General features: G+C 38.3%; 1 protein-coding gene across 1 annotated transcript in view; it reads left to right on the plus strand.

Moving 5' to 3' along the window:
• The window catches only part of ABCD3 (ATP binding cassette subfamily D member 3), a 176226-nt gene that overhangs the window by 136029 nt on the left and 21602 nt on the right, over nucleotides 1-18595 (plus strand). Inside the window, exons 10-16 of the mRNA XM_007936070.2 lie at nucleotides 4406-4475; nucleotides 7676-7745; nucleotides 7836-7933; nucleotides 8284-8375; nucleotides 9933-10024; nucleotides 10105-10177; nucleotides 10317-10380. Coding sequence (XP_007934261.1) covers nucleotides 4406-4475; nucleotides 7676-7745; nucleotides 7836-7933; nucleotides 8284-8375; nucleotides 9933-10024; nucleotides 10105-10177; nucleotides 10317-10380 — 559 coding nt within the window. The remainder of the gene's footprint in view (nucleotides 1-4405; nucleotides 4476-7675; nucleotides 7746-7835; nucleotides 7934-8283; nucleotides 8376-9932; nucleotides 10025-10104; nucleotides 10178-10316; nucleotides 10381-18595) is intronic.

The raw sequence follows: 18595 nt of genomic DNA on the forward strand, positions 1-18595 counted from the left end.
TGGTTATGAAGTAGTTATTATTGTGATTTTTATTATTTTTTTACTTTTTTTTTAAAATTGTGATTTGTGTGAAGATTTACAGAGCAAATTCACTTTCCATACAGCAGTTTACATATACTTTGTCTCATGACATTGACCGTAGTTTACCACAATGCAACAGCTCCCCTCCCACTTCCTCCCCATGGTTACCTCTTCCCAGTGTCCATCCCTCCATGGACTCCTGCCCCCTAAACTGTCTCCCTATGCATAGGCAGCCTTTCTTTCTCAATGATTGTTCTCTCCAAGGAGTGTATCTGCCTCAGGTAAATGTTCAACTCATATGCCTGTCTTCTGTTTGGCTGGAAACCACAGGTATGGGTTCAATTCCAGACCTTAAGGGCAGCTAGGGGCCATAGTCTCAGTGGTTCCACCAGGCTCTATCAGACCAGCAAACCTTGTCCCTCCCCCCTTTTTTTTCTCCAAACGATTTTGAGTTTTGTTCCACATTGTTCTCCCTCTCTATCAAGGATCTCTTACATAGATCCCCTTCCAAGTGGATGACATTGGTAGCCGGGCACCATCTAGTTCTTCTGGTCTCATAGTCATATAGGCTACAGATCAAAAAAAAAGGTATATTTTTTTAATTGAAATTTGGGTGCAATTTTACAAAGTAGATTCATTTTACATTCAACAGTTTGTACGTGTTTTGTTTTGTGACACTGGTTGCAATGCCCATAATGTAATGATTTTCCTCCCACCTCTGTGGTTACCTCTTGCCTGTATCCTTCTGTTTTGGTTATCTAGTGCCACTCTAACAGAAAATACCACAAATGGGTGACTTTAACAAACAGGGATTTATTTTCAGTTTTTTGTTTATATACAGTTTAGGAGGCTAGAAGTCCAAGTTCAAAGTGCCAAGCTCTAGGGACTAGGTGAAAGCCCCTTGACCTTGGGCTTCAGCTCTGCCTCTTGCTCCTGGCCCCCTGGAGCTGGAGACATCTCTTTACTCAGGCAGCTGCTGACTGCTGAGGCTGACAAACCCAAGGTTGACAAGTAAAATGGGACAGTCCCAAAATTACCAAGCCACACGGCAGGCCACTAATTCAAGTCCAGTAATAGTCCCAAGATCAGCAGACAACATGGCAGGCTAGTGGATGATGATTTGGCTACATGCAAGATTAAAGTATGCCAAAAGCGAGAGCCCTTCCTCAAAGCTGCTTCTTGTATACTGGAAGCAAACCACATTCCTAAGGCAGCTACTCAGCTACTCCAGTAGATTCTACCATGGAGTTGATTACCAGTCTCATCATGGGGAATAACTACATCCAGCTGCCTAGCCACTCAAAATCAGGCCCATGTTGGCACACAACTTAACTACCACACCTTCTTACCTCTACATTCCTGCCTGCCTAGTTTTCTTCCTGTACAAAAATGCTCCTTCTGATATCCCATGGTTGACTGTTATAAGGAGTGCATATCCCTATTGTGGTTGTTCAACTCGTAGGCCTGTCTGTTGGCTAGATACTAAGCAACGAGAATGAGTCTCATTACCAGCCTGAAGGGTGACTCGGGACTATAGTTTTGGGAGTTTCACAGTCTCTGTCGATCCAGTGATCGTGGTCTTTTTTATGGTTTTGAATTTAATTCCATGTTTTTTTGCCCACTCTATCCAGGATATCCCTTTCTGAGTGGTTGGCATTGGTAGCTGGGCAATGTCTAGTTCTTTTGGTTTCAGGCTCATATAGGTGAGGGTCCCATGGTTAGTCCTTTGGACCATTTGTTTCCATATGCCTTTAATTTTCTTCACTCTTTTTTGTTCCAGACTCACACACTCACTCACTCACTGCCGTCAAATTGATCTCGACTCATAGCGACCCCTCCTTGGGTTTCCAAGGCGGTATCTCTATGGAAGTAAATTGCCCAATCTTCCGATGTTCCAGACTCGGAGAGACCAATAGTTGCACCTTAGATGGCCTCTTGCTAGTTTTAAGAATCAACCTCCGTAGTGATACTGCCTCGGAAACCCAAGGACAGGGTCGCTATGAGTTGGGTCCAACTTGATGGCATAGAACAACTATAACACAACAGTCACTACTTACCTGAGTAGTATGTGGAACAATGTTTTTGTGTACTATGTTGTGCCAATTGAGTTTGATGTCCCCCGCAACCATGTTTCTGAGCCTGCAGGCCCAGTGACTCACTCCCTCAGGGTGCTTAGTTGTGGCTAAGACGTTATCCTAACTTTGTTGCCTGTTAACTATGTAATGTTTATGGACATTTTTATAGCACATACAAATATATATGTAGAAATATCATCTGCCAAACCTGTGTAAGGTCATGGCTATATTACCATACACATACCCATGTCTGATCTTCGTGCCTATCTACCTATGTGTCCTCCCATAGATTAGTTTTTGTTACTACTGATAGTGTGATATTATGTACGTTATAGTATTTACCTTTGTTGTGCACCTCTCTCTGTCTTTCTTTTCCTTATTGTTATTGTGCTGGTCATACACTTTTGTTATATTATCTTTCCCTTCACCCAGATCAACATGTCTCTTAACCAGTCAACAATTTTCTCTCCTCTCTTATCTCTGGTAACCAACAAAGTAAAGTTTCTTCCATGTGTAAACCTTTCCTTGACTTTTTATAATAATGAACTAATAAAATATTTGTCCTGCGACTGACTTATTTCACTCAGCATATTGTCCTCCGAGTTCATCCACGTTGTGAGGGGATTGGCAGATTCTTTGTTATTGAATGTTGCATAGTATTCCATTGTGTGCACTATTCACATAAACTAATGGAAAAAGACTTTAAAGAAATATTGGGTGTGTGTTGAAGGCTTTTTCAGTTGTGCCCTCTAGACTCCTAGTATAAGTATTTATTTTCCTCTTCTGTAAGAAGTACTTCTGGGCATAGTTGCATCATACTGTTATAGTGGAGAAACTATAGACATTAGGGTCACATTTGAGGTGTAATCTCAACTCCTTCACTTCCTAGCTGTGTGACCTTTGCAAATTTACTTAAGAAGCACTCTGTACCTATTTCTTTATCTATAAAATGTCCTTTTTTCTAGTCAGAGTTCTTGAGGCTACCAGGAACAGAGACCCATTCAAACCATCTCAAGTGAAAGGGAGCTGTGGTGCAGATACAGGATTCCAAGAATAAGAATGACTGTTCACCTAGGCCTGCTGGGAACTGGCACTGTGAAGCTGTCAGGATCTAGCCTGCTTTTCTGTCTGACTTTCAAAGGCTGTATGCTGTGACGTCATTACTTATCTTTTTTTTTCTAGGTGTTTTTTAATTCTTTCCCTCCTATCTGGGTTTATACTTCAACTTGTAGTCTATAATGGCTGTCCCGGTCCTGTCTTTCTTTATGTGTCTGTCATGGTAACGTCCTTCCATGTCTTACTCCAAATTCCTGCAAATGAGCCTAGCATCTTGTCTAGCTAGGCTACATATGGCATAGGTTGCAGTCCAGTCTGTGATCAGGTCAGGTGCGTATCCCTGTGCTCTGATCAGCTGAGTTAGGAGCAGAATCTCATGTACAGATTGCGGCCATTTAGGGGAGGTAGAGACAGGGGCAGAAATTACCCCCAGAAATCAGGCAGGCCGGCCTCATGAAATGTCTAACATTCTTATCCAACAATAATGAAGCTAAGATTACAGATAATATATGGAAAGTGTCCAACATAGTTCCTAGTACTTAGTAGGTATTTAGTAATGGTGTAGCTCATTATTTATTGTAGAGTACTTCATTTAATCAACTTTTTTTGTCTTATGAGAATCTCTTCTGTTAGCCATGATTATTTCACGGAGAAGAATTATGTAGGTAGAATTTTTTTAGGAAAATATTTTTCTTTTGAAGTATGTGTCAGAAATTAAAAGTAAATACAATAACCTGAATATCATATCTCAAATTTAAATATTAATACAGCATTAATTAAACCAGATAAAAAAATTATTTCTTTTTTCCTCCCTATTTACCTCTAAATTAAGGGGAGGGAGCTATGTTTTCTTAGGTGCTTTCACAATTATGTAACATTTTAACATGGAATCTCTCCGTTTTGTTCTTCCCAACAAAACACTGTGAGAGTAAGATGTGTTTAAAATCGTTGACTTTGCAGCTATGTGACTCATTTGATTTCTAGTCAGAGGACACTCAGCCACCCTAACCCAGAGTAAGATTTCATTGATTCTCAAGGGTGCAGACAGATAAGAAATCTTTAGCCAAGTAAAAATGTGTTTCATAGTTCATAAAGAAGAGTTCTTCAGTTTTATATTTGTAAGAACTGACAGTTAAACTTTGTCACAAAATGTCCATTTCAAACAGACATTCAGTCATCAAATACTGTATTACAATTATTTTTTCAAGCTTAGGTAATATGAAAATTAATTGCTGAATTATTTTCTTTAATAGTGAAGAAATTGCCTTTTACAATGGGAATAAAAGAGAAAAACAGACAATCCACTCAGTCTTCCGAAAACTGGTAAGATAAAAATACTCGAGACTCATGGAAAGTCTTTATAAAATATGGCATGATATAGAGATACATGTCTTTAAGATGCTTATTTTTACATAGTTGTAAAGGAGTTTTATACTGTATTTTTAATAAAAATAAATAGATTGGAAACTATTGTAGCAATATATTAAGGTATCCAATTATAATAAATAGGTAGATTCATTAAAATAATCTTCCATATATTTTTATTTATTTTGTTGAGAAAATATACAGCGAAACATAAACAAATTCAATAGTTTCTACGTGTACAGTTTAGTGACATCTATTTTGGTTACCTAGTACTGCTCTGACAAGAATATACCACAAATGGCATGGCTTTAACAGACAGGAGTTTATTCTTACAATTGGGAGGCTTTAAGTCCAAGTTCAAAGTGCCAGGCTCTGGCAGCTGTGTGAAAGCCCCTCGACATTGGACTTCAGCTCTGCCTCTTGCTCCCGGCCCACTGAAGCTAGAGGCATCTCTTCACTCAGGCAGCTTACTGGTTGCTGAGGCTAACAAGCCCAAGGTCAACAAATAAAATGGCACAGTTCCAATGTTACCAAACCACACAGCAGGCCATTAGTTGAAGTCCATTGTAAGTCCCAAGGTCGGCAGAGCATGGCAGGCTGCTGAACAACGACATAGCTATATGCAGGGTCCAAGCGTGCCAAAAGTTAGAGATCATTCCCTAAGGCTTCTGCTTATATTCAGGAAGCACACCACATTCCCTAAGGCAGCTACTCAGCTGCTCCCAGTAGATTCCACCATGGAGTTGATTACCAACCTCATCATGGGGAATGCTACATTCAGCTGCCCAGCCACTCAACCAGGCCCAGCCAGGTTGACACACAAACTGAACTACCACACATCGATTACATTCTATCATCAGTGTGTTTTTAGAGTTTGCATAAAAGTTTTATTTAGTTTTAAGTCTAGTGATTCCCACAGAAAGAATTTGCTCTTTTAGCATTTGTGATAATACAATGAAGGTTATTATTTAGAGCACAGGTTGGCAAACTTTTTCTTTAGTCTTAGATGGTGCAAGTATTTAATTTAATTCTGTCATATAAATGTAGCCATAGACATATGTGAATGAATGGGCATGGCTATGTTCTAATAAAATTTCATTTATAAAAATAGTAGTAGGCTGTATTTAGACTGTGCACCATTGTTTGCTGATCCCTGATTTAGAATATAAAAATAATTTATTGTGAAAATTATACATCATTGTTTATTTACTTCCCACACAGAAAATTTTAATCCAAGTAATTTTATTTATTATCAGTCAGAAGATACTGAGGGCCAGCTAGGTGCCAGTCCTTTTAGGCACGAGTGATAGGTGATAAAAAAGACCGACAAAATTCTGCCTTCAGGAAGCTTATATTGTAGTGAACATTTTTGAAATTACAGATTTTAGATGATAAAAAAAATTTTAAACATGTCATTTTAAATTATTTCAGGACTTGATTTTTGCCTTAATAATAGTTAACATAACTGAACTTTGTAATTTTTAAACTGTGCTCACTGATGAGTGCATTTAAGATAATTTTCCAGAACAGTGCTGTATACTGTTGGCTTGTTTATTCTCATCCTTTAGGTTTCAACTCAAATGTTAACACCTCTTTGAGGCCTTGCCTTCTTATGTGAAAGGGCCTCTGCCAGTAACTCTCTGTTAATCAAACTTCCATAAAATCATATATTGCACTCTATAATTATCTTGTTTTTTTACTTGTTAGCTTCTTTCTTTACAATGTAAGCTCTGTGAACCCAGGGACCTTTTCTGTTCTATTTATTGTTGTATCTCTGACATGAGCCCAGTGCCTCATGGTATTCATGATATTCATTGTATTTATTGTACTCATGATACTGAATAAATATTCCAGGTATTGTTCTAGATGCAGCAAAGAACAGGCTTCCTGGTACTCAGAAACCCCATGTTTTAGTGGAAGAGACAGTAATATGTAAATAGCTGAATATTTTATTTATATAACTGCAGGTAGTAATAAATTCTGTAACCAAAAATTGAACAGAAAAAAGAGACAGAATATGATAGGGTTTGCTGTTTTGTATAGGATGACCAAGGAGGCCTTTCTTGAGGAGATGACATGTTTATCAGAAATCTTTATGACATGAGGGAGTGGTTACAAAATTTAACTATCTAGGAAGGAAATATTTCTGGCAGAGGCAATAAGAGGAAAGCTTAAAGCAGGAACTTGCTTGAAGAGCAGTGTTTCTGTAACTCTGTGAGAAGGAGCACAGTAGAAAGAGATGATGTTGAAGATAGAGTCCATTCTTAAATCATGGGTGGCCTTGAATAATCTGGTGGAAAATTTGAAAACACTAAAAATCCAGAATAAGACATAGATTTTTTTTTTTTATTTTATTAATCATTTATTGTCAGTAAGAAAGACTGGCTAATGGTAGTTTTCAGTAAAAACCTTTATAAGACCATTGTATCACAAATATACAGACACTATAAAAATGGTGTCATGGTGGTTTTGGTTCTAAACAGGTATGCAGAAGGTCCCTGTTACACTTTACAATAATGAAAAATGTTTATAATTCAGTTACCCATTTAAGACATGCCCATGTATCAGATCTTTCCCATCCTGTGTACATCTAGAAATGAAAGACTGTATTGAAAGGCATTAATGAAATGCAGAATAAGACATATTTTTAAACTTTTTTTTTTTAAGATGCTGAGCTCACATTAAAGTTTCAGATTTTGGCTGTTCTGTATTGATTGACACTGACATTTAATTCAGAATGAGCATAATTTAATTCTTAGACAAAATGCAAACTGGATGCATTGAGTGCCAATCCAGAGCTAGTGCTTCACCCAGTTCACTCATCCCTCCATTCTTCTTTGGTTGTTGACCAGTTTTGGGATTAGGTCTCTGACAGTATTGTGAATACTGTAGCATTGTACTGCTGCATACAAGGGACATCACATTATTATTAAAATTCTTCATGTAATTTTTACTCTGCATAAAAGCAGTTTTTACCAAGTCTTAAAGTGTTTGGCATCTGCTCAGTAATGTGCTCAATGAAGTGTAATACACAGTATATTCAGAAATTGTAGGCACTCAGTAAATAGTCTTGAATAAATGCATTGTGTAATTTCTTTTGTCCTGGTGGTAATTTGTTTTATATCTATATATGTTATTTTGTTGTTGCTTTCTACCAGGTGGAGCACCTACATAATTTCATCTTGTTTCGGTTCTCTATGGGCTTCATTGATAGCATTATTGCCAAATGTAAGTATGTTTTAAAAGAGATGATGGGATGAAGTTTGTGGAAAAAATAAAATATTGTTAACATTGTGAATCTTAACTGTTTTGTTTCAGACCTTGCCACTGTAGTTGGTTACCTAGTTGTCAGTCGTCCTTTCCTAGATTTATCTCATCCTCGACATCTCAAGAGTACACATTCAGAACTTCTAGAGGTAAAATACTAATAATGGTAATTACTAAATGAAAATTTTAAAATAAAGAAATATAGTACATTGCTACTATACACTGCCACTAAGTCGATTCCAACTCATAGCAATCCCCATGGAGTTTCCAAGGCGGTAAATTGTTACAGAAGTCGTTTACCCCACCTTCATTCTGTGAAGTGGCTGGTGGGTTTGAACTGCCAGCCTTCTGGTTAGCAGTCAAATGCCTTAGGCACTGTGCCACCAGAACTCCATAAAATATTAGTAATAAGGATAATTAGTAAATTTTTTTAAAAAAGAAAGTACATCGTTTTAAGTCTTAGAAATGTAACTGAGAACTAATATTTCTTTCTGTTAAGGATTATTACCAAAGTGGAAGAATGCTTTTGCGAATGTCTCAAGCTCTGGGTCGAATAGTTTTGGCTGGTCGTGAAATGACTAGATTGGCTGGGTAAGATAAGTAATGATGAGTAATTATAAAGAATAGTTTTTTACATGTTATCTTTAATGATGGTGCCCATTTGAGGTTAAGATAACGGGGCAAGTGAAGCCCCATTTCCTACTCCAGGAAGCTAGTTTTCATGGAAAATTAAGGACAGTTTTTGTTTGGTGAACTTTTCATTTTTTCTATAGATAGCTGTTTCATGCCTTAAACGAGATTAGTGGTTCTCAAGCTGTTTGTTCCATGGACACTGGTATTTGATTCGTTAGGAAATGTTGAGTCATGACAATCTTCTCTTAATTCATAGTAAATTAACTTAATGAGTAGAATTTTCTCATTTAAACTTTCTTCCCCCATCATAAATTTTTTTCTTAGCTCTTCTGTGGTCATATTGTCTCATAGTAAAATTGTTCTTAGACCATAAAATGGAATTAAATATTTCAGTATTTCAAGCTCTATTACAAAGAGTGTGGTATATGAAAAAACACCTGATGTAAAAAGCATAAATTTCATTCAGGTGCTTTGTTAACCTGAAGAAATTTGGTAACTTAGGCTATCTCCGAAATCTAAGAGTCTTCTTTATATTTTCTCTTACTTCTTTATTCCTCCTCCTTTCTTTTCCACATTAAAGGTCTTCCTGGTAAGATAAGATAGAGGAAGTGGTAAATTACCGTGAGCAATCTCCTTCTCTTGAGAAGCTGATAATATTCTTCCTACCTGCTGTTATTACTGTTGCTAATGCCTTTACAGCTAATGGCATTCATAGTGTTTGTTTCTTCAGAAGGTTTCTCCTTGTTATTCACAAAAAAAATCCTGTTTTCTTCTTTGATGCAGATTGCCTTCCCTTTGACCATCCTGTCATTCTTAAACTTACCAACCTTTTGACATTAGTTTTGATTTCTTCCTATTGTCACATTGAATTCCATCTAATATTATGAATTCTTCTTCATCTTTTTCCCAATTCAGACCAAGAATTCTTACGTTTGCAGGAAGGCAACATGCATTTGGCATACACATAATAAATTACTTCCTTACACTAAAACTCAAACTCACTGCCGTTGAGTGGGATTCGATGCATAACGACCCCTCCTTGGGTTTGTGAGGCGCCCAGTGTTTCTTCCCAGGAGTGGCTGGTGGGTTTGAACCACCAGCCTTCTGGTTAGCAGTCAAATGCCTTAGGCACTGTGCCACCGGAGATATACATGGCCTATAGATGATTCCAACAGCAACTCAGGGTCTAATACTTCATGGGTCTGAGGAATGCACTAGTACTTTAGTAGTATCCATTGGAAACTTCCTAAAATTCTGGCAGCAAGCAATCTGACATGACTAAAATGAACTATATGTTAGGTAGAAATCCTGTGAAATTTATTCCATTATCCCCATACTCCTGCTCCTCTACTGAAACATGTACATACTATCATTGCTACTTTGTTTATGAGTTTACATTAGGTTATTTCATTTAAACTAAAATATTAGTTTAGAAACTTCAGTTAGATTTGTATGACATTAAAGATATGACAGTCTTCAGAATTTTGATTGTGGTTTCTTTTTTTAAATTTTTAGTTTTACTGCTCGGATTACAGAATTAATGCAAGTGTTAAAAGATTTAAATCATGGGAAATATGAACGTACAATGGTCTCACAACAGGAAAGGGGTAAATATGAATGTATTAGGCCACAGTTTTAAGTTTTCATTGGCATAATATGAGGCTTTAATACTTACTTTTCATTTAAGGTATTGAAGAACCACAAGTCATTCCCTTGATACCTGGTGCTGGAGAAATCATCATTGCAGATAACATTATAAAGTATGTGCAGAAAAAGTTCTTTAGCACTTTTAACATAAGAATTAAACATTTGTCTAATTTTATTTTAGCCTTTCTCTTTCAGCATATATTTGCATAGTGTTTAATGTCAAGCATTTTCTTTTTGTTAATTTCTCTGTAGGTTTGATCATGTTCCTTTAGCAACGCCAAATGGAGATATCTTGATCAGGGACCTTAATTTTGAAGTAAGTTGTTAAATATCATGAAAAAGTTTTACTCATCCTCATGTTCAACATAGTGGCATTGAGGAAGTGGAAGACATAGAGATGTGCCTGGGAGGTACAGACAACAAAAGTGAACCCTTTTGTACATACAGTTCTGTGTTGTCAGTGATGGCAAACATTGATCTACGGGTGGATAGATGGGTGGACAGGCTGAACCATCAGGTATGTCTATGCAGGGGGAAATGTGCCCATGACCATGTATAAGGTTGGCAGACAGTGTTTCTACAAGTATATTTGTATGTTCTATAAGAATGTCCAGTATATAGTAGATCTGACAAAGGACAAGATTGTAGTCACTTCTTGGCCATAGTCAGTGTACTGGAGGGAGCAAGTAGTTGGAACTGTGGACTTGGGACCTATGGTTGCAGGGGACATCAAGCTCAACTGGCATGTTGTTGTTGTTATGTGATGTCGAGTTGGACCCGACTCATAGCGATCCCTCCTTGGGTTTCCAAGACAGTATCACTACGGAAGTAGATTACCCCATCTTCCTCCCGAGGAGTGGCTGGTGGATTTGAACTGCCAGCCTTCTGGTTAGCAGTCAGGTGCCTTAGGCAAAACACTGTTCCACATCCTACTTTGGTGAGTAGCAACTGGAAACTTTAAAGGTTGCAAGCAGCCATCTAGATCCAGTAATGGGTCTTTCCTTGTCCAGAGCAAAGAAGAATGAAGAAAACCAAAGACACATGGAAACAATTAGTCCAAGGGACTGGTACACATGTGATCCTCAGCCTATATGACTATGAGACCAGAAGAACTAGATGGTGCCTGGCTACCACTGTCTTCTACTTAGAAGGGAACCTACGTGGGAGATCCTGGATAGAATGGGAGAACAATGTGGAACAAAACTCAAAAATCACAAAGAAAAAAGGGACCAGGTTTGCTGGTCTGATAGAGCCTGATGGAACCCCTGAGACTATGGCCCCTAGCTGCCCTTCAGGTCTGGAATTGAACCCATTCCTGTGGCTTCCAGCCAAACAAAAGACAGGCATAAGAGCTGAACATTTACATTAAGTAGATACACTCCTTGGAGAGATCAGTCATGGGAGAATATAAGGGCTGTGTATACACAGGGAGACAGCTAGGGAGCAGGAGTGCATGGGAGTGAAGAACAGGGAATAGGTAACTATGGGAAAGAGTGGGAAGACAGCTGTTGCATTGTAGGAAATTGGAGTCAATGTCAAGAGAAAAAGTGTATGTGAACTGCTGTGTGGAAAATGAATTTGCTCTATAAACTTGTACCCAAATCACAATAAAAATACAAAAATAATCTTTAGACTGCAAGCTATTGTTGAAATACTTAAAATAATTTTAAGACTACACTTAGTTTCTGAATTGACATAATGTGTTCAAAACTAAGTCTTTGAAACCTTAGAAATGTGTTTTTCTTGGTTGACAGGATTTTAAAATTTCAAATACAGTTATTTAAAACAATGCACAAAAAAGTCCATCTCATCAAAACCATACATGATATAGTTAATTGGAATCTATAGTTTAGAATGAAACATTTGAACAAGCAAATAAATTTTGGCAAATGTGTTTACATTAAAAAAAAAAAACAAAAAACTGTACCTTTTGGTATGGTTTTGACTGCAAGAAGATACCAAAACCAACCAATGGAGTGGCGGGTGGGTTAGATACTGAATGCTTTAGTGCAGAGAGATAGATACCTGTTGTTGGTTAGGTGCTGTCAAGTCGTTTCCGACTCACAGCGACCTTATGTACAACGGAACAAAACACTACCTGGTCCTTGCCAGCCTCATGATCCTTGCTATACCTGAGTCTGTCTTTGTAGCCACTGTATCAATCCGTCTTGTTGAAGGCCTTTCCCTTTTTCATTGACCCTCCATTTTACCAAAGAGGCTACCCTTCTCCAAAAAATGGTCACTTATGACAATATGACCAAAGTAGGTCAGACGAGGTCTGGCCATTCTCACTTCCAAGGAGCATTCTCATTGTACTTCTTCCAGGACAGATTTGTTCTTTTTAGCAGCCCATGGTACTCTTAGCATTCTTCTCCAACATCACAACTCAAAAGCATCAATTCTTCATTCTTCCTTATTCAGCTTCCTTGTCTTAGCTCTCACATGCATATGAGGTGATTGAAAATACCATGGCTTGGGTTAGACGCACTTTAGTCTTCAAGGAGACATCTTTGCTCTTCATCACTTGAAAGAAGTCTTTTGCAGCAGACAGTGTTTCACAGCTATTCATAAAGTTTTCCAGTAATTTATCAGACAGTGTTTCACTGCTGTTCATAAGGTTTTCACTGGCCAGTTCTTTGAGAAGTAGATGAGATACCTATAAATACAAAATGTAGACTTTATCCCATCACTCCTCTGTCTGAATGGTATCACTTTCATCATCAAAAAGAATATTGCAAGATCTATCCTGAAGTGCAATGCTGTCAGTGATAGGATAATATCCATATACCAACAAGGAAGACCAGTTAATATGACTGTTATTCAGATTTACACACCAACCACCAAAGTAAAACATGAAGAAATTTAAAATTTGTATCAACTTCTGCTGTCTGAAATTGACCAAACATGTGATCAAGATGTATTTATTATTGCTGGTGATTGGAATGCAAAAGTTGGAAAGAAAGAAACATTGGTAGTTGGAAAATATGGCCTTGGTGATAGAAACGATGCTGGAGATTGCATGATGGGATTTTGCAAGACCAAAGACTTACTTATTGCAAATACCTTTTTTTCAACAACATAAATGGTGACTGTACATGTGGACCTTGCCAGATGGAATACACAGAAATATAATTGACTACATTTGTGGAAAGAGACATTGGAGAAGCTCAGTAACTTCAGTCAGAACAGGGCCAGGGGTTGATTGTGAAACAGACTATCAATTGCTCATATGCTAGTTTAGGTTGAAGCTAAAGAAAATTAAACAAATTCACGAGAGCCAAAATATAACCTTGCGTATAGCTCACCTGAATTTAGAGACTATCTGAAGAATATATTTGATGCATTTAATTCTGGTGACTGAAAACTAGATGAGATACAGGATGACATCAAGAAATCATACATGAAGAAAGTAAAAGGTCATTAAAAAGACAGGAAAGGAAGAACAGATCAAAATGGATATCAGAAGAGACTCTGAAACTTGCTCTTGAACCAAAGAGTAGCTAAAGTGAAAGGAAAAAATGTTGAAACAAAAGATCTGACCAGATGATCTCAGAGGGTGGCAGGAGAAGACAAAGTAAATTATTATAATGAAATGTGCAAAAACCTGGGGTTAGAAAACCAAAAGCAGAGAACACACTCAGCATCTCTTAAGTTGAAAGAACTGAAAAAAATATTCAAGCCTGGAGTTGCAACATTGAAGGATTCAGGGGGCAAATTATTGAATGATGCAGGAAACATCACAAGAAGATGGAAGGAATATACAGAGTCACTGTGCTAAAAAGAATTGGTCGACATTCAGTCATTTCATGAGGGTAGCATATGATCAAGAACCAGGTGAAGGAAGAAGTCCAAGCTGCGCTGAGGGAATGGGCAAAAAAAAAAAAAAAAAAAAAAATCTGTAGTAATTGACGGAACTGCATTGAGATGTTTCAACAAATGGCTGCAGCTCTGGAGGTGCTTACTTATCTATGCCAGGAAATTTGGAAAATAGCTACCTGGCCAATATACTGGAAGAGAACAGAATGTGGAAATTGTCGAACAGTGTCATTAATATTGGGAGCTCTGGTGGTATGGTGCCAAAGGCATTTGACTGCTAACCAGAAGGCTGGCAGTTCAAACCCACCAGCCACTCCTTGGGAGGAAGACTGGGCAAAATACTTCTGTAGAGATAGCACCTTGGTAATCCAAATAGGGGTCACTATGAGTCAGAGTCAACACAATAGCAGTGAGGTTTTTTGGTTTTTTTTAAATCATTAAGATCAACACAAGTAAAATTTTGCTGAAGATAACTCAAAAATGCTTCCAGCAGTATATTGACGGAACTTTCAGTAATGCAAGCTGGACTGAAAAGAGGACATGGAATGAAGGATATCATTGCTGATGTTAGATGGATCTTGCCTAAAAGCAAGAATATCAGAAAGATGTTTACTTGTGTTTCATTGACTATGCAAAAGCATTTGATTGTGTGGATCATAACAAAGTATGGATAGCATTGAGAAGAACGGGAATTCTAGAACACTTAATTGGGCTCACAAGGAGCCTGTATGTAGGCCAGAGTCTGTTGTTCCAATAGAACAAGGGGCTATTGCATGGTTTAAAACCAGGAATGGTGTGTGTCAGGGTTATATCCTTTCTCCATATTTATTCAGTTTGTATTGCTGATCACATAATCCAAGAACCAAATGAAGAAGAACATGGCGTCAGGATTGGAGGAAGACTCATTAATAACCTGTGATATGCAGACGACACAACTTTGTTTGCTGAAAGTGAAGATGACTTAAAGCACTTACTTATGAAAATTAAAGACTACAGTCTGCATGCAGTGTGTGGATTACACCTCAACATTAAGCAAACGGAAATCCTTACAACTGGACCAGTAAGCAACATGATAAATGGAGAAAAATTGAAGTTGTCAAAGATTTAATTTTACTTGGATCCACAATCAATACCAATAGAAGAAGTAGTCAGGAAATCAGATGTCTTGTTGCACTGGGAAAATCTGCTGCAAAAGACCTCTTGAAAGTGTTGAAGAACAAAGATGTCACTTTGAAGATTAAGGTGTGCCTAATCCAAGCCATGGTATTTTCACTTGCCTCATATGCATGTGAAAGCTGGATAATAATTAAGGAAGACCAAAGAAGAATTGCTGCCTGTGAATTGTGGTGTTGGCGAAGAATACTGAAAATACATGGATTACCAGAAGAACAAACAAATCTATCCTGGAAGAAGTGCAGCTGGAGTACTCCTTAGAAGCAAGAATGGTAGGAGTTCATCTCACTTACTTTGGTCATGTAGTCAGAAGGGATCATTCTCTGGAGAAGGCTATTATGCTTGGTAAAGCAGAGGGTCAGACCCTCAGTGAGATGGATTGACACAGTGGCTGGAATGATGGGCTCAAAGATAGCAAGGATTGTGAGGATGACACAGGACTGGGCAGTGTTTTGTTCTCTTATACCTAGGATCCCTGTGAGTCAGAATCGACTCAGTGGTCCCGTACAACAACAGCAGCAGACTATTTGTTGTTAGGTGCCTTCGAGTTGGCTCTGACTCATGGCGACCTTAGGTACAACAGAACGAAAAACCACCTGGTCCTGTGGCACAATCCTTGCTATACCTGAGCCCATTGTTGCAGCCACTGTGTCAATCCATCTCACTGAGGGTCTTCCTTTTTTCTCTTACCCTCTGCTTTACCAAGCATGATAACCTTCTCCAGGTAATGGTCCCTTCTGACCATATGACCAAAGTAGGTGAGACAAAGTCTGGCCATTCTTGCTTCCAAGGAGCATTCTGGCTGTGCTTCTTCCAGGACACACTTGTTCATTCTTTTGGCAGTCTCTGGTACTTTCAGTATTCTTCACCAACACCACAACTCAAAAACATCAAGTCTTCTTCAGTCTTCCTTGTTCATTGTCCAGCTCTCACAAGCATATGAGGTGATTGAAAACATCATAGCTTGGGACTGATGCACCTTAGTCTTCAAGGAGACATCTTTGCTCTTCAGAACTTTAAAGAGGTCTTTCACAACAGATTTGCCCACTGTGATGTGTTCTCTGATGTCTTGACTGCTGCTTCCATTGGTGTTGATTGTGGAACCAAGTAATATGAAATCTTTAGCAACTTTAGTCTTTTCACTCTTTATTGTGATGCTGCTTATTGGTCCAATTGTTAGGATTTTCATTTTATTTATGTTGAGATGTCATCCATACTGCATACTGAAGTCTTTAATCTTCATCAGTAAGTGCTTCAATTCATCCTCACTTTCAGTAAGCAAAGTTCTGTTGTCTGCATATCGCAGATTGTTAAATGAGTCATCTTCCATTCCTAATGCCATGTTCTTCTTCATATAGTCCAGCTTCTCAGATTATTTGCTCAGCATAAAGATTGAATAAATATGGTGAAAGGATACAACCCTGACACACTCCCTTCCTGATTTTAAATCATGTAATATCCCCTTGTTCTGTTAGAATGACAGCCTCCTGGTCATTGTAGAGGTTCCCCATGAGCCCAATCAAGTGTTCTGGAATTCCCATTCTTTGTTATGATCCACACAATCAAATGCTTTTGCATAGTCGATAAAACACAAGTAAACATCTTTTTGGTGTCCTTAGCTTTCAGCCAAGATCCATTTGGCATCAGCAATAATATCTTTGTTCCATGTTCTTTTCTGAATCCAGCTTGCATTTCTGGACATTCCCTGTCAATATACTGCTGCAGCCATTTTTGAATTATCTTCAGTAAGATTTTACTTCTGTGTGATATTAATGATATTGGTCAATAGTGTCCACATTCTATGTGTAGTAGTTAAGCTTCTGTGTCAACTTGGCTAGGCCTGATTGAGTGGCTGGGCAGCTGGATATAGTTATTCCTCATGGTGAGAATAGTAATTAACTCCATGGTGAAATCTATTGGAGCAGGTGAGTAGCTTCTTTGGGTATGTGGTCTGCTTCCCATATATAAGAAACAGCTTTGGGAATGGTCTCTAGCTTATGGCATGCTTGAACACTGCATGTACCCGAGTCGTTGTTCAGCAGCTTGCCATACTCTGCCGATCCTGGGACTTTTGGTGGACTTGAATTAATGGCCTGCCGTGTGGTTTGATAACATCGGGACTGTGCCTTCTTACTTGTCAACCTTGGGCTTGTCAATCTCAGCAGCCAGCAGCTATCTGAGTGAAGAAAAGCCTCTAGCTTCAGTGGGCCGGGAACAGGAGGCAGAGCTGAAGCCCAAGGTCAAGGGGCTTTCACCCAGCCCCTAGAGCTGGGCACTTTGAACTCGGACTTAAAGCCTCCAAACTGTGAAAGAATAAACTCCTGTTTGTTAAAGCCATCCCATTTGTGGTACATTCTTGTCAGAGCAGCACTAGGTAACCAGAACACTGTGGGATCACCTTTCTTTAGAATGGGTACAAATTAGAGATCTTTTCTAGTCAATTGGCCAGGTAGCTGTCTTCCAAATTTCTTGGCATAGACAGTGAGTGCCACCAGCATGGCATCCATTTGTTGAAACATATTCATGGGTATTCTTTCAATTCCTGTAGCCTTGTTTTTTGCCAATTCTTTTAGTGTAGCTTCAACTTCTTCCTTCAGTACCATTGGTTCTTAATCTTATGCCACCTCCTGAAATGGATGAACATCGACCAATTCTTTTTGGTACAATGACTGTGTGTATTCCTTCCATCTTCTTTTGATGTGTCCTGCATCATTCAATATTTTACCCATAGAATCTTTCAATGTTGTGACTCAAGGCTTGAATTTTTCTTCAGTCCTTTCATCTTGTGAAGTGCCAAGCATGTTTTCCCTTGTGGTTTTCTAACTCCAGGTCTTTGTACATTTCATTATAATAATTGACTTTGTCTTCTCAAGCTTCTCTTTGAAATCTTCTGTTTATCTCTTTTATCTTGTCGTTTCTTCCATTTGCTTTAGTACTGTCCATTCAAGGGCACGTTTCAACTTGCATTCCAGTCCCTTCTGACATCAGTTTTGGTCTTTTCTTCCTTTCTTGTCTTTTTAATGACCTTTCATTAAAAAATTTTCATGCTTTCTTCATGGATAATGTTCTTGATGTCATCCCATAATTCCTCTGGTTTTCGGTTATTGGTGTTAAGTGCATCAAATCTATTCTTTAGATGGTCTCTAAATTCAGGAAGGATATAATCAAGATCATATTTTGGTTCCATGGGACTCTTTTAATTATCTTCAGCTTCAGTGTGAACTTGCCTATGAGCAACTGATGGTCTGTTCCACAGTCAGCTTCTGGCCTTGTTTTGGCTAAAGATATTGAGCTTCTCCACTGCCTCTTTCCACAGATATAGTCGATCTAATTCCTGTGTACTCCATCTGGTGAAGTCCATGTGTATAACTGTAGTTTGTGTTGTTGAGAAAAGGTATTTGCAATGAATAAGTTGTTGGTCTTGCAAAATTCTGTCATGCAATCTTAAGCATTGTCCTCTCACCAAGGCCATATTTTCCAACTACCAGTGATTCTTCTTTGTTTCCAACTTTTGCATTCCAATCACCAGTGTTAATCAACAC

Source organism: Orycteropus afer, unplaced genomic scaffold (genome assembly GCF_000298275.1).
Source record: "Orycteropus afer afer isolate SDZICR_OR568_19922 unplaced genomic scaffold, OryAfe1.0 scaffold00033, whole genome shotgun sequence".
In the NCBI taxonomy this organism is placed as follows: Eukaryota; Metazoa; Chordata; class Mammalia; order Tubulidentata; family Orycteropodidae; genus Orycteropus; species Orycteropus afer.